Source organism: Caretta caretta, chromosome 11 (genome assembly GCF_965140235.1).
Source record: "Caretta caretta isolate rCarCar2 chromosome 11, rCarCar1.hap1, whole genome shotgun sequence".
Classification (NCBI taxonomy): Eukaryota; Metazoa; Chordata; order Testudines; family Cheloniidae; genus Caretta; species Caretta caretta.
In genome coordinates, this window is record NC_134216.1 from 50,607,613 (window position 1) to 50,623,136 (window position 15,524).

Below are 15,524 nucleotides of genomic sequence, written 5' to 3' on the forward strand. Positions count from 1 at the left end.
GACATTTTCCAGACTGCAAGCTGTATTAATTCTTAACAGGATATGAATAAAAGTTCACAGTCTCAACAGGGTTAATTAAAATGACTCTAGAATAATTTTTAGTGATCTATAGTACTTGAGTTGATAAAAATAAAACTACCAGAAAAGAGATTTAAAATACTTTATTGAATCCCTAATTACCTACATTTTGAACAGTGATTTTTGGTGCCCAATCTGAGACAACGTAAAAGGGCCTGATTTTCAGAAACTTCTGAACACCTATGCTCTCAAAATCAAGCCTCTTGAATGCGTCTCAAGATGAGCAACCAAAAGCTGAAGCACACAAAATCACTAGTCACTTCAGAAAATTTTGGCCTGAAAGCTTTGTGCAAATACAGCCAGAAGCCTGAGTCCTGCCTTTTGTGAAAGTGCTATCCCACACTGCCTTAATTTGTCATGTTCAGTTTGTGGTCTTTGGTGTTTTTTTTTACGTGAGCTCTTTACCTACAGTAGTTCTCTATTTGCTTTGTGAACAATACAGGTCAAGCGGAACCTCTGGAAAAATAAATGCTTGGCCTTCCCCAATTCAGTTTTGACCCTCCTCCACCCTAGGCCTGGTGAGACATCTCAGGAAACAAACATTCATTCCTGTATAAACATCTTCAAGATGAGAAACAATGAATAATTACTTCTTATTGTCTCTTCATAGTAAGAGGCGCTTTTCTGTATGCAAAGGAGGAGTCACTTCCTGACTTCTCCAGTACATAATCTGCCTTTTAGCAAAGACAGAAGTATGTGCAGAAAGCTTTGCTAAAACAGTAAGGACATATTTAATTTCAGAGAAACAAACTTGATCTGGTATACATTGTTGAAGTACATGCGTACATAGTATTAGTTTTATAGATTTAAATTAAAAATGATGGTCTCCCCAACCCCCCACCCCCACCCCCCAAAAAAAGAAAGAAATCTTGAGGCAGCAGTTGTTTGTTTTTTTCTTTTAAAGAGAACAACCTATGGAATTACATACCCCAGCCGAGAAGATAATACCACATCAGGTGTTGTTTCTCTGCAAAGACAGCCACCACAATGAGAGTATGCAGGTAAATGCCTTCACAGAGCATCCAGAAGTAATTGCAACCCATTAAATACAGGTAAATGAACTGATATACTTTGCAACTAACCTGTGGAAAAAACAAAGAATACAGCTTGAATAGTTAGTTTGTAATGGTTCCAAGAGATTTAATGGCAAGAGGGAAGCATTACTTATTGCATCACTCTGCTTTGCTGCAAAGTTTGCTTTGATATGTGTTATTCATAACGCAGTACTCAAAAGGTGACATCCGGATGACTCCACAAAAGAGACTGTAGTTTTATTAGCTGGCTTGATTTTTGGGATGAATGCTGAAGGCTTCCAACACCACGGAGAACATAATGGACCGAGGGAAATCTTTTAAAATGATAACGTTTTCCCCTCAGAGGTTCCTCATGTTGCCAACACTGATGTAAATTAATCAATGCAGGTAAATAAAGATTCCTCAAATCTTTGTGAAAAGTATCTGATGGTAAGTAATATCTTTGAGAAGAAGATCCTTTGATTAGGCCACATTATCCTCTCAGTTACCTCTCAGTATCCTCCAGTGGAAACAGTGCATGCACTCTCCTCAGTGAAAGAAGGAGATTCACCTCCGTAATAGCTTTTTAGACTTTTTGCCCCAGTCCTCTCTACAAAACTTAATCCTAAACTTTAGAACTAAACAAAGACAGTCTAATAGGGTCTAATTTTCCTCTCACACAGTTTTGCACTGGTCTACTTCTACTATGCTACACCAATGTGAATGCTATCAAAATCAGGCCCATACACATTTATCCTACTGTAACATTACACAGGCAAGTTCCCCCACACCAGTCTGAATCTGAATCATTCCACTGAAGATGTTGGAGTTGTACCAGTAGTGTGTGTCAGGAAAGCCAGTCACTATCGATGCATTTATTTTTATTTAGTTCTGGAGCATAATCTTAAATTCTTTTGAAATAGTCCAGGCAAAATTCTAAATGGCTTAGAAACCACTACCTCTCCTGTCCACTGGAGAAAACTCATCTAAGCTTGGATTCATGGGATTGCTCAGAATAATCATTCCCTTGATAAGCTAAGCAGACAGCAGCACATGACAGAGCTATTTTAATGTATAGCTAGCCTTAGAGTAAATACCAGAAATATTATATCTAAGACCACCCAGAAGAAAAAAGATATCTACTGTATGCTAACCAGTAAATTTTCTAGTTGTTACTGCTAAGGAGTGAAATGTAAGGTTAAACCATCAGGCACCTGACTGTATCTAAATTGAAGTATTTTTGAGTATTGAAAATGACCAGCACTTTTTATGTAAGTGTTCAGAAATGAACAAGGGCTATACAATCTACCCCTCACTACGTAAGCCTCGCTAGCTGCCCTGCACTCCCATGAGACAGTGAAGTGTCATTATCCAACTTTAAAGGGGGAGGAGGGGTGGGGGTGGAACAAAAGCCACAAAGAAAGCAAATAACAGAGGCAGGTTTAGAACTCAAGACTTCTTGACTGCCAACCCCAGGACAAATTCATCCCTGGTATAACTTCGTTTAAATCATTCTTCCAGATCATACTACTTTCCTGACATTGTTTTAGTATTGTGCAAGAATACAAGAGATCTAGCTGCATGACACACAATACCAAACTGAAATCAGAAATGTAGTCCAATACTATCTATTTAATAAAGATCCATGTGATTTTGAACTCCCTTGCCTTCACAAACCTTAGCTGGCCAAACTGACCAGACATCTGTTGCATTATTTAAAGAATGAATAAATTCTTACTGCAATTCAAAAATGTTAGCTTTGATAGACATGATGTCATGAACTAATGATATCTAATTTATTAATATTTTCCATCACTAAATGTCTTTCCACACAAATCAACAGTGCAGCCAAATCCACTTTCACTTACTGGATTAGTTGCAACTAACTGCTGGTTGTTGGCAACTGCCGCCAGCCAAATTATTGTAACGATGGAGTTGCAAACAAAAGAGAAAAACAGATTTTTATGTAGGGTGATCCTTTGGCAACTCAAGCTCCTAGAAAAGAGAGACAAGAGCAAATTAATACATATGAGTTCTCAGCCTCATATTAACTATTCTGCCAACTCATTTTAAAATAATAAATTTAATTTTGTGAAAGGTAAAGATTTTCTTTATCCTTGATTTTATTTTTATTTGGCTGTATAATGCAAACCATGTGCAACACGTTTTATTATGCTTATAAGAAAAGCACTTGCTTTGGAGCAATTAGCTAAAAAAGGTCTGGAAAAACATGTTTACTTACTATTGCAAGGTGATATTTTATTCCATGCCAAATTATTTTTTTAAAAGCGTACGCCCCACCAATTATTTTCATACACAGGAAAATAGCATTTACTAAACTATTGGTCCATCTAATCCAGTATCCTTGTTCAGAATCACACAGCAAGTCCATGTTGTGGCACAGACAGGAACAGAACCGAGGTCTCCTGACCGTCAGGCTCCCTCTCTCTAAGAGCCAGGGGCCTGTGTGAGTGTGAAAAGGGAGAGAATCACCACAATAAGAATCGCCACCTCTTGCACCCTCAGTGCAGGAGCTGAGCATAATGGGAGTCCAAGTACCACGGGAGCACAAAGACTCTATACGGGGTGAGCACCACTCCTAGCACTAGCCTCTGCAAAAGAGGTAGAGGAAGGGTTGCGGCCTTCGGGAAAAGTGTCACTGGAAGTCCAGGAAGCACTACAGTGGTCTAAAACTATGCCTACACTTACAGTGGCTTGTAGGGTACAGGTGCTACACCTGTAGCTACATGCGGCAGTGAAAGGTTCTAGCAGCAGGGAAAGGCTCTGGCAATGGGGTGGAATTGTGGCTACTGGAAATGTTGCAGTACAGCCCTACCCACCTACCTTCCTTTTTTGGGGGGGAGGACGGTAGCGTTAATTGACAGAGAGAAATTCTAATGGAAAAGGGAGAATCTATCACGTACAATTCCAATTACTGTTTACTGTTGTGGAGGCCAGACATCAATCAATTCACGTTAGTGAGTGCCACGTCTGAACGCATCAGGAAAGGGAGGAAAAACCGCAGCTGTCTAGTCTTTACAAACAGCACACCGAGAAAAACTAAAATCTGGACAAATATTGCTCAATATTTGAGCCAGGAAGATGATACAGATTAATATAATGTTTTCATAGCAATGTATTTACAGTATCTTTGCAAGAGTTGAGGTGCAGTGACTGGCAATCTGTTGAAGACATGCGAGACATAGGAAGAAAGGAAAAAGTTAAGTAGACAGTCACCAGTACGGTTAGATAGGTGTATTCTATGCCTGTTCAAGTCATACTGTAAAGATCTGCATTATAAAATTATGGTTATGCATTGTTCACAGTTTTTGCTCAGGCACCAGAAGGGAGTATGAAGCTTCCCACAGGTAAACAGAGCTGACCGTAGAGGAACCCGTGCCAGTAAAGGTTAAGTCTAATGTGTGGTGACACAATATTGACGCTGCAAGCCCAGCGAGCATGTGTATAAATAGCAGTGTAGACAGTGAGGCACAACTTAGGTGAGTAGAATGCCCTACGTGACTGAACCCGAGAGTATATACCCTACACGTCTCTCTATAGTGCCTCCATGTTCTATGCAGATATTTTTAGCAGTGTAGTGTCTTGATGCCAGAGCCTTTCACTACTGTAGTGAAAGGCTTTGGCAATAGGAAAAGGCTCTAGGAGGATAGAGGCGGCGGAGAATGGCTCTGGCATCTCCCTGCTGGAGCCTTTCACTACTGCATGTTGCTACACACCACAGTGGACATAGCCTGCCTTTCACTGTGGTGTGTAGCTGCATGCTATTGCAAGTGTAGACAAGGCCTAAATCATTAAGGACCAGATTGTGGAGCCCTTGTTCAAGCTGAGTACCACCTTACTCCACATGCAGTCTCAATGAAGTCAATGGGACCACACTTAAGGAGCAAGCAGCTAATTCACATGAGGAAGGATGTTAGAATCTGGTCCCAACAATTGGCAAAGGTTAATCTTCTGGAAAAAAAATTGATAGAAAAAGCACAAATCACACAATGCAGCTATGAATATGAATTAAGTTGTAAATTATATTCTATTAGGTCTTCTCTGGATATAATTTTGTTTTTGTCTTTGCGGTTTAATTTCTGAAGAACATGCAGGTTTGACTATGGATGTATATCGAAATTACTCCAGACTAGAACTAATAGTTATATGCAAAAATGAGTCATGAACAACTCTGGGACTCTGTGTCTGCTTATTGTCAAGACCTCAATGCACAGACAAGGAAAAACACATAAAACTTATGAGGATATCTGTCAGGGTCATCCAACAGCTGTTCCTGTTGAATATTCAGCACTCCCACCCCGCGCCCTCCCCCACCCATGCATGAAAGCAACATAGGACAAGAAAGCAAGACTGATGGTATTTTAAAAAGGAAGAAAACACTCTTTCAGCAATAAATAGCATTCCTTCCTAATCCTCTCCCCCTCCGCACCCCTTCTCCACACTGTTTTTGTTACTGATATAATGGTCTTTAATAATTCCTCCTCATAATTATGATCTAAGTGTCATTTAAGGGTCTACCATCAGGTTTACCTTCATGAAATAAAATTTGGTTTACATTTATCTATGGCACTCCATGAAACACATTTCTCTGATGTCTGTGGATAAGAACTACAGGGTAACATTTTCAAAAGTCCTTAAATGATGTAGGACCAGATTTTTAAAGGTATTTATGCCCCTAGAGAAGCAGACAAGTGTCTCTTGCAATTATTAAAAGCATTTAAATGAGTTGGGCCTTTGACTTTCAATGGCAATTAAGTGCCTAACTTTCTTAGGAGCTTTTTTAAAAATTCCAGTAGGAATCTGCCTTTTTAAGGTGCTAAAATACCCTTGTAAATCTGGCCCTTTGAAAGCCTAGGTTCCATTGATTTTCAATGGGATTTATGCTCCTAAATGCCTACAGCACTTTTCAAAATGGGATTTAAGCATTTTTGAAAGTTTTACCCAATAAGATATATACAAGATCAGGCAGTATCTCTGAAAATAGTCTTCCTGCCTTGTAACACAAGAACAAGGGGAAGTTCAGCGGAACTGAAAAGTGGCAACTTCAAAACTGACTTTTTTTTCTTTACACAATCATAATATGGCCCTGGAACTCACTGCCAAAAAATTAGCAAGAATCAAAAAGAGGTTGGGCATTTATATAGATAACAAGACTCTCCAGAGTTATAAGAGCTAATGCTGACATTTTTTGGGAAGGGATATAAAACCATCTGCTTTAGGATTTAAACCAATCTCTACCAGGGTTTGGCATGAGACCTTCATGAGGGACAGATTATCCAATGTCTGTCTACTATGAGGTTTCCTGCACCTTTCTTCTGAGGCATCTAGCGCTGGCCACTGTTGGAGATAGCACACTAGACAAGTCAGACCACAGGTCTGATCCAGTACAACAATGTCTCTGTTTCTAATTGATTTTCCCCCTTTCTTCCTCCAAACCCTTTCCCTCCCTCTCTGTGCCTGTTGTACTTGAAAACTGTCACTTGCCCCATCCTTTCTCCGCCCTCTCTTTATTTTAAATCTTTCTTAAGAGCTGGTTTAGCAGGTAGTTTATATGATACACAAGTAAGATGTGTGTGTGGTACTTCAATGTGGGGACACCCCCCCCCTGATTTTCTTTCACAGATCCCTTTCCAAAACGGCACCAGCTTTGTGCAGTTAGTTCACACAACACACAAGTCCAGTGTTTGTATGCTATCAGCTTAGAGCCATGGGAGAACCAGAAAGTTGAACCAGTACAAGAAGTTCTACTGGGCAGTCACAAATAGAACTTGAACCCCCCAAAGGGTCTGATTCTGTATTGAGAATCCAAAATATTTCAGTGGATTCTAAAGTCAATGAAGTGAGTTATCCAACAAAATTGTAGCTATGACAAAACTTTTCATACAGAAAATACAAAATCCGCATATCCATTGTTTCCCATCTGATATTAGCTGGCCTTCAGTTTATTCAAGTATTTTTAGTGCTGCTTGGAAAACACTTTTCTCTATGGAAAATAAAACATTTTGGTTTTTGACTGAATGAAAGCTTTTGCAGAAAGTCTACTTTCTCCAAAAGTTTTGATTTTTCAGCTGAAAATCAAAAAGTTTTAGGGTTTTGACAAAAAAGTTTAAATTTTCCGTGGAGAAAAGTATTTTCCAACCAGCATTAAAAATACTTTAATGAACTGCAGTCCAGCAGATATCATATGGGAAACAATGTTTTCACTAAAAGCATAAATACATTAGAAACACAAAATTCCAAATATGCTCCCACACAACAATAAAAAAGCACCATCTGTTAAAGCCATGAATTACCTTAACAAATATCAGCCAATACATAACACATCCTAGAATTAGGCTAGATCCTCAAACAGTTTTGTACTACTAAAAATACTATACAAGATCTGTGCATGTATCCCATCAGAACATCTTGTAGAGGCCTTTCCTCAGCTCCCTTTAAATTTTGTAATTTCCTTTTGTATCCCAGCATAACCACAGACTAGAAATTGTGGTTTGTGGGTCTGGATTTTTTCCATGTCATTCTCTAAGGATATCGGGTCTTTCTTCCAGAGAAACCATTGCCTTAGAGAATTAGACAAACATAACATTCTTACAATTTACTTCAAAAGTAGCAATGCTAACCACCTGGCTTTGCTGTAAACACTGATAGGGTTGTCACAAGCTGAGATGAAATTGACATGGATTTCTATTCCAAACAGTGAAAATCAAGCTTTAATATGACTGTCGTTTCAAATCACCTTGAAATTTGTTCAAAAATTCAATGCCCAAACATTTTTTTCACAGCATTTGATTTTCAATCTGTTAGAACGCTTTAGGAGTTTTAGACCAGCAGTAAAACCCTCTCTGTGCCAAGTGAGTGTTTGCACTCACAGGTTCTTCATCAGTCTATTTTATGCAACAGTGAGCAATTAACAAAAAAGTCTCCATAATATACATAGTTCTTACTGAAGAATTACAAGCCACACTCACGTACACACAAATTTACAATTTTCATGAGAAGCAGAATAACCTGAACATTGTGGTTTAAGGTTAAGATTTCCAGAAGTGTCTAGTGGTTTTGGGTGCCCAGCTTGAAACACCACATAAGGGCCTACATTTTCAGAAAATACTGAGCACCTATCTTCTGAAAATCATAACCCTTTATGGTGTCTCATTTGGGCTCTCAGATGTTGATGCACCAAAAATTGCTAGTGAGTTTTGAAAATCTTAGTCTAAATCTTGAAAAGCATGCACCTAAATTGGAGGTTCACTGTGTTCAGTTGGATATACCTAAAAGATGGTTTTGCATATAATTGCCAGTTGCATACTGCCCTTATTGGCCTAACCCAGACCAAACAAAGTGAATAGAAGTCTTTGGGTGAGATTTTGATTAGCCCCTCTGTTTCCAATGAACTATTAGGCTATTCAGGGATAAGATAAGATATATCAAAAACTGAAAGGATAAGAGAGAAAGAGAGATTATAACTTTCAATCAGCCTGCTGAAGGTTCATATTTATCATGAAAATAACAATTAATAGGTGTAGTGTTTACTATCCTAATTAGCCCTGTTGTCTTTGATGAGATTACTCACAGTGGGAAGTCTTGCAAGGTCTAGGAACAAATTTTGAAAGAGAAAGTGATTAAGGACACAGAGGTAAACAGTAATTGGGATAAAATACAACATGGTTTTACAAAAGGTAGGTTGTGCCAGACCAACCTTATCTCCTTCATGGAGAAGATAACTGATTTCTTAGACCAAGGAAATGCAGTAGATCTAATCTACCTGAATTTCAGTAAGGCATTTGATACAGTTCTCCATGGGAAATTATTAATTACATTGGAGAAGATGGGGATTAATATGAGAATTGAAAGGTGGATAAGCAACTGATTAAAGGGAAAACCACAACATGTCATACTGAAAGGTGAACTGTCAGGGTGGAGGAAGGTTACTAGTAGAGTTCCTCAAGGATCAATCTTGGGACCAATCTTATTTAGTATTTTTATTAATGACCTTGGCACAAAAAGTAGGAATGTGTTGATAAAATTTGTGGATGAGGAGGACCAGAATATATGGAGGAGGACCAGAATATCATACAAGAAGGTCTGATGACCTTGAAAACTGGAGTATTTGAAGTAGAATGAAATTTAATAGTGCAAGGTCGTGTACTTAGGGACTAACAACAAGAATTTTTGCTGTAAGATGTGGACTTATCAGTTGGAAGCCACAGAGGAGGAGAAAGAAATGGTGTATTGGTTGATCACAGGATGACTATGAACCACCAATGTGAAAAAGGCTAAAGCAATCCTAGAAGGTATCTGGAGAGGTATTTCCAGTAGAGACAGGGAAGTGTTAATACCATTATACAAGGCAGTGGTGAGACCGCATCTGAAATCCAGTGTACAATTCTTGTTTCCCATGTTTAAGAAAGATGAATTCAAACTGGAACAGGTGCAGAGAAGAGCTACTTGGATGATCAGAGGAATAGAAAACCTACCTTTTGAGAGGAGCCTCAAACAGCTTGGCTTGTTTAACCTAACCAAAAGAAGGCTGAGAAGAGATATGATTGTCTCTATAAATACGTCAGAGGGATAAACACCAACGAGGGAGAGGAGTTATTTAAGTGAAGCACCACCATGGACACAAGAACAAATAGATATAAACTGTCCATCAATAAGTTTAGGCTTGAAATTAGACAGTTTTCTAACCATCAGAGCATTGAAGTTCTGGAACAGCTTTCCAATAAGAGTAATGGGGACAAAAAACCTAACTAATTTCAAGAATGAGATTGATAAATTTATGGAGGGGATGGTATGATGCAACTGCCAACAATGGCATGTAGCCAATCTGCAATGGCTAGTAGCAAATATCTCCAATAGCCAGTGATGGGACATTTGTTGGGGAGGGCTCCAAGTTACTACAGAGAATTCTTTCCCAGGTGTCTGGCTTCTGCATCTCGCCATATTTGGGTCTGAGAAGGAATTTTCTCCTAGGTCAGAATATCAGAGACCCTGGGATTTTTTCGCCTTCCTTTGCAGCATGAGGCATTGGTCACTTTCAGGTTTAAACTAGGGTTGTCAATTAATCACAGTTAATGCCTGTGATTAACTGAAAACAAAATTAACACATTAATTTTTTAATATGTTAATTGCATACCTCTGGGCAGGGAGGGAGGAATCTGACAGTGTCTGGTCAGGCGCAGTAACCCAAGCCATTACCAGCGGGTGGGAAGAGAACAGAAGAAGAAAGAGGAAGTGGCTCCCATTCCAGCTCCAGCAGAGAGGTAGGGATCCTGACCCCACCGTGCCCCAAAGCCCCCAGTTGGCCCCTCGCTCTGGAGACTAACCCCTGTCCCCGTGTGCCATGCCTCTTGTTCCAGGGATCAACACATTGCCCCCCACACCATTCCCCAATGCCTTTGGTCAGCTGGCATCCCATAGAGAACAGGGGCCTGGTGAGCTCAGCCTCCCTGCACTAGTATCTCCTCCCTGCCCCATGTAGAGTCCCTAAGGTAAAATCCACCCTCCCTTGCAAACAAGGTCTCGCTCAGCTGAAGGGAGCCCATCTAGATCAGTAAAAGGAGATTAACAGGAGTTTATTTGCTCTGTTTAACAGAGCGATTAAAACTGAGATTCATCATGATTATTTTTTTATTGCTTGGGAGCCCTAGTTTAAACGGTTACTAAGCCCTAGCAAATGGTGGATTCTCTGTAACTTGAAGTCTTTACATTTCAGGACTTGAATAGCTCGGCAAGAGGTTATGGGTCTATTACAGGAATGGGTGGGAGCGGTTCTGTGGCCTACAATGTGCAGGAGGTCAGACTAGATGATCATGATGGTCCCTTCTGGGCTTAAAGTCTTCTAGTCTAACTGTCTGGAGGACTGAACTCTCAGTCTATATCAGAGAGGACCATCAGAGGTCTCACAAGGTTATCATCGCAAACTCTCTCTTATTAAGAAGCATCAAGAAAGAACAAAAAATTCCATTATCAGCCAAGATGGGTGAAATCCTAGCTCTTTTGAAGTCAAAGGAAGTTTTGATATTGACTTCAATGGAGCCTTGCTTAAACCTCATGTAGTTAATATACAGCCTTTGTCATGTTATGCATAACATTTCATATATGACGTATTTAAGCTTCCTGCTCTTCATCCTAGTTTTTATATTTTAAAAAACATATGCTATTTGCCATTAGTTCCCTGATGCTCGGTGACCACATGGCATTCTATAGCAAGCAAAGGAATCAGAGAAAAGTCTGGAGGAAGTGGGAGGAGAAGCATCAGTTTTCTTCATAAAACCATTCTCTTGACAAATAGAAACTCTGGGCTCTCCATACACTCACTATACCTCATAGCGAACAATTAATCTTTGTCATTCATCTTTTTACTTTGTTTCTTATTTCAGTTAATCAAGTGAATATGCTTTACAAATCCATGTCTTATAATAGTGATAATCAGTCTTTAAAAGTTTGGATTCTTCCAGACTTGGAAGTCAGCAGAGTTCACTCAAACAATAAGAAAAAATTATTGTCGAATGAAGACTCTTCTCTAAGTAGCCACTCTCCAGTTCCATGACCTCTGTGGCTTTCTAACAGTCCTGGTAGCTCCCTCTCTTATTTTCTTTTTCAGTGTTATCTTTGTGATTGGGAAAAGAGCCATTCAAAGCTTTTTAAAACCTACTAAGAATGTTTAAAACATTATGAGGAGAGAATCCTATCTCACCCTCTCCAGCCACAGGCCTAAGACACAGTGGAGCTGATACAATTTCATCATTCAAGATCTGAGGAAGTTGCATAGGGAGTCAATATCCCATGTGCCAGAAACCTTAGTTCTGCAGGTGCTTCTTGCATGACCTAAGCAGCTAAGTTTGAAGGCTAGAATAGAAGAGGAAGGATATAGGGGTAGATGGTGTAACAGTCCACAAATCCACTGGCCATTGTTCCTCCTGGAGGCAGCCACACCATCGTGGGTGCTATTGCAGCCTCAAACTAGCAGTAGAGACTCAAAAGCAACTTTGTTGCCTCTCTTTGTTTTGGGATGGAGGAGGAGACAAACCTGGCTGCTTGGGCTTGGTGTGGAGGACAGGGATTTATCCCAAAGTATCTTTATTATTTTGAGTATCTTGCTGTTCGGTACTCACCTTCCTTTAGCTGTCGGTCTAGGAATGTCCTCTGGTCCCTCTGAACAAGCCCATTAAATGCTTTAAGATGGAGCAGTCCCATAGTGTAATAGCTGTCAACTAGTGTTTATTAGTTCATTACACTAAAGGGTCAGTTCAGCAGTACCAGAGGAGAATTTCCCAGGCTCACACCTGAAAAAACCATTGGCCAGCCAGACACCATCTGAAACTTCAGGCCAATCAGGAATAGTCAGTGATGCTTCCTTACTGTAGCTCAGGATTGTAACAAAAGCTGGGATGGGTGACAGAGTACCTGACAGTAAACAAAAAATTCACCTGGCCAATTATTACTGATATATGGGTATCCATAATTTGGTGTATACATTCCTATAATCGATACCAAAAAAAAAGAATAGGTGAGAATGCAGAGAATGGAATATAAAGCCAGAGACAGGACAGTTACTCTAGATCATTCAAAAGAATGTCATCCTTAATTATTTTCTTAATTGTTCACCTTAATCAGGCATTAGTTCCAGAAGACAATAATAAACATGATTTATTTCTTCTCCCTGCTCATACCCTTTACCTTCTTAGGTTTCTGGGAAATAGGAGAATTTTCCTTCCTATTATGATATACCTTTGAATGCTAAGACATTCAATGATCCAAACCCATATATTCAATTTGGATCCTCCACTCAACCCTTATTAACATTTTAGGTACCAGGTATTTCAAATTGCCTGATTACCCAGGATTATTGTAGCCAAGGGAGGCTGGTGAAAGATGCAGAAACATTTTTAAATATACTTACTTAAAATAAAAGAATATGCCAAGAGAAATCAAAAGTGATGCAATTGAAAGACCATGCCCGATGATGGCCAGATAATACAAATTCAGGGCTGTCTGCAATAAAGTAACAAAATAAAAAACACATTATGAGCAAAACAAAAATACACTTGATAAAAGCACACCCCAGCAGACCTTTGTTACACATAGAACAACTGTAATAGATTAAGAAAATGAAAAATATTATAGATCAATAGTGAGTCAGCTCTAGAGGTCCTGTGATTAACTCTAAGAGGATCCTAAGCCATTGAAGATTCTTTCTCCATATGGCACGTAACATTAGTAGCAGTCATGTTTAATACCCATTGTATATCAGTTAATGCATCATTTTTTAATAGACACTCCTAAGTTTTTTCTGTGCATTTACGTAGTCCTAGCTATTTACGTTACTCTGCTAGGAACATTCATGGCTAAAGGTTGATTCATCCAATAATGCTGCTCCTCTGCAAAGCAGAAAATAATGGTTTGGAGTTGCATTTATGTAATCCTTTCACGTGGAACACTTGTAGGAGTGGGTTTTTCTAAGCATTTCTAAGCATTTGAAAGACATTTCCTTCCAAACAGGGCCTACATTTGCCATGTTAGAACTTCAGCTTTCAATCAGCATCCCAGGAAGAGCATGAAATAAATTAATGATAACTCAAAAATAGCTGCGATTAAACTTCTGTCTTAAATCTATCTTCAGCAAGCTAAATTAAAGAACTTTGAAAAATTAGGCAGTAAAGAAAACAAACACTTATAAAGAGCAGTTTAAGGAATAGTTGGCAACATATGATGTATCCTCATTAATAATCTGAAGTAAGCAGCACATTAAACACTACCGCCACTTTGAATTTACCTAATGTTTTCCAGGCAAGATTATCAATGTACAAACATCCAGTTATTGAATTTAGCCTCAGAAAAACACCTATGATGCAGTAAGTCTTCTTACCCCCATTTTGCGTAAATGGAAATGCAGGCATAGAGGGAAAAATCCTCTCCACCTGCATACAACCCAAATAACTGGGTTCTGTGTGAGGAATTGAGATGAGAAATCAACTCCCCCAACCAAGACTAGGGCATCGGACTATAGTACAGATTCTTGACTTCCACAGACTTAATTAAAACCTTTGGCCTAGAATATCCACATTGGGACAGTTGTGTAGGATGTTAAAGCTACAGGACCTATGTAAATAGATTCTGTGTGGTCTACTAACATCCCCATTGAACAAGACAAGGATGCATAGTCCTACATGATGACATTTCTTTATTTTTACTCTTTTTTAAAATAATGTAGGAAATTCAATTCAAAACAACATTAAAAGTATGTTATGGCTGCAAAATGAAGCACTCTGAAATTGGAAGTGTCAAAACTAAAGTTATCCATGCAACTTTAACTCTGGTGACAGCACTAAATTATATGATGGCATGCTGGTCTAAAAATGGTTAAGTCCGAATCCAGCCCTTTGAGTCTGCTTAGCCTGCTTTCCTCTCTTGTTGCCTCTCTTGTTGCTGTCCCCCCTTCTAAACACATTGTAAGAACACATATGGGAATTAAGTGGCTATGAAAAAACTAGTATATTAATGACTGACAATTTTGCTGCTATTTGAGGTTTCATCAAGACTGTTACAAACTTTTCAAATGAGCTTCCTATCCATGGTAACGTGCACTCCTTTCCTACCTTTACTTTTTCATGTGTACGGAGATTACACTGGGTGTAGTTTGTCCACGTTCTGTTGCTTTCGGGATGTCTAAACCAGTTTCCATTTTGATCACAAATCTTTGTCACTTTTTCTTTAGCCAGCCAAAATGGGGAAGAAAAAGCAAGCAAAAAAATAGTCAATACTCAATGTCTGTTTCTCCATCTCTAGTATTTCTTAGCCTATAAAAACTAGCAAAGTACAGACAGATTTATTAGTGTGAACAGAGAGCTTTCTTACATTAATATGAATTCTGAGAACCTCATAGCCATTGTATTTGCTTGGCAAGGGCAAGCAAATAAAAATATCCTCCCATCCTTCAATCTAGTTACTCTAAAACTATATCACACAAACTATTAGAGAACTAGATGGCATGATAAGAAGATGTAAAGGTCTTATCTGACAGTCAGGGATCCAAATTAAAATCTGACATTTCAGTCTAATAAATTAGAATTGGAGAGGAAAGAAAATGTCATGAGAGATATTGCTTATAATGTTGACAGTCACTGAAGGAATTGCTTTATCTGTGAACGCTTTACTGCCAACACCTAGCCAAATACTCCCAGGCATGAAATGGCACTGGGAGATCCCAAACGCAGCAGAATCACTCAGGTTGATGTCATTCTCATGACCACAGAGGGCATGTTTCAATTAAGAAAATAGGTCAAGGTTGACCATGGGGGAAAAGTAGTTAACTGTGACCAGCTGAATTGAGGTAAAAGGTATTAACATGTGTCTACACTAGGGAAACATTCTGGGTTAACTAACACATGTTAACAAACCTTGCGCTACCCT

At 39.0% G+C, this 15,524-nt stretch overlaps 1 protein-coding gene across 3 annotated transcripts in view; it reads right to left on the minus strand.

The window, feature by feature from the left end:
• Positions 1-15,524, minus strand: part of CALCRL (calcitonin receptor like receptor) — a 95,414-nt gene that overhangs the window by 27,035 nt on the left and 52,855 nt on the right. For all 3 annotated transcript variants that reach the window (XM_048869842.2, XM_048869844.2, XM_075118008.1), the window contains exons 6-9: positions 14,711-14,823; positions 13,015-13,106; positions 2,960-3,086; positions 1,007-1,160 (exon numbers count right to left, since the gene is read on the minus strand). In XM_048869842.2, coding sequence (XP_048725799.1) covers positions 1,007-1,160; positions 2,960-3,086; positions 13,015-13,106; positions 14,711-14,823 — 486 coding nt within the window. The remainder of the gene's footprint in view (positions 1-1,006; positions 1,161-2,959; positions 3,087-13,014; positions 13,107-14,710; positions 14,824-15,524) is intronic.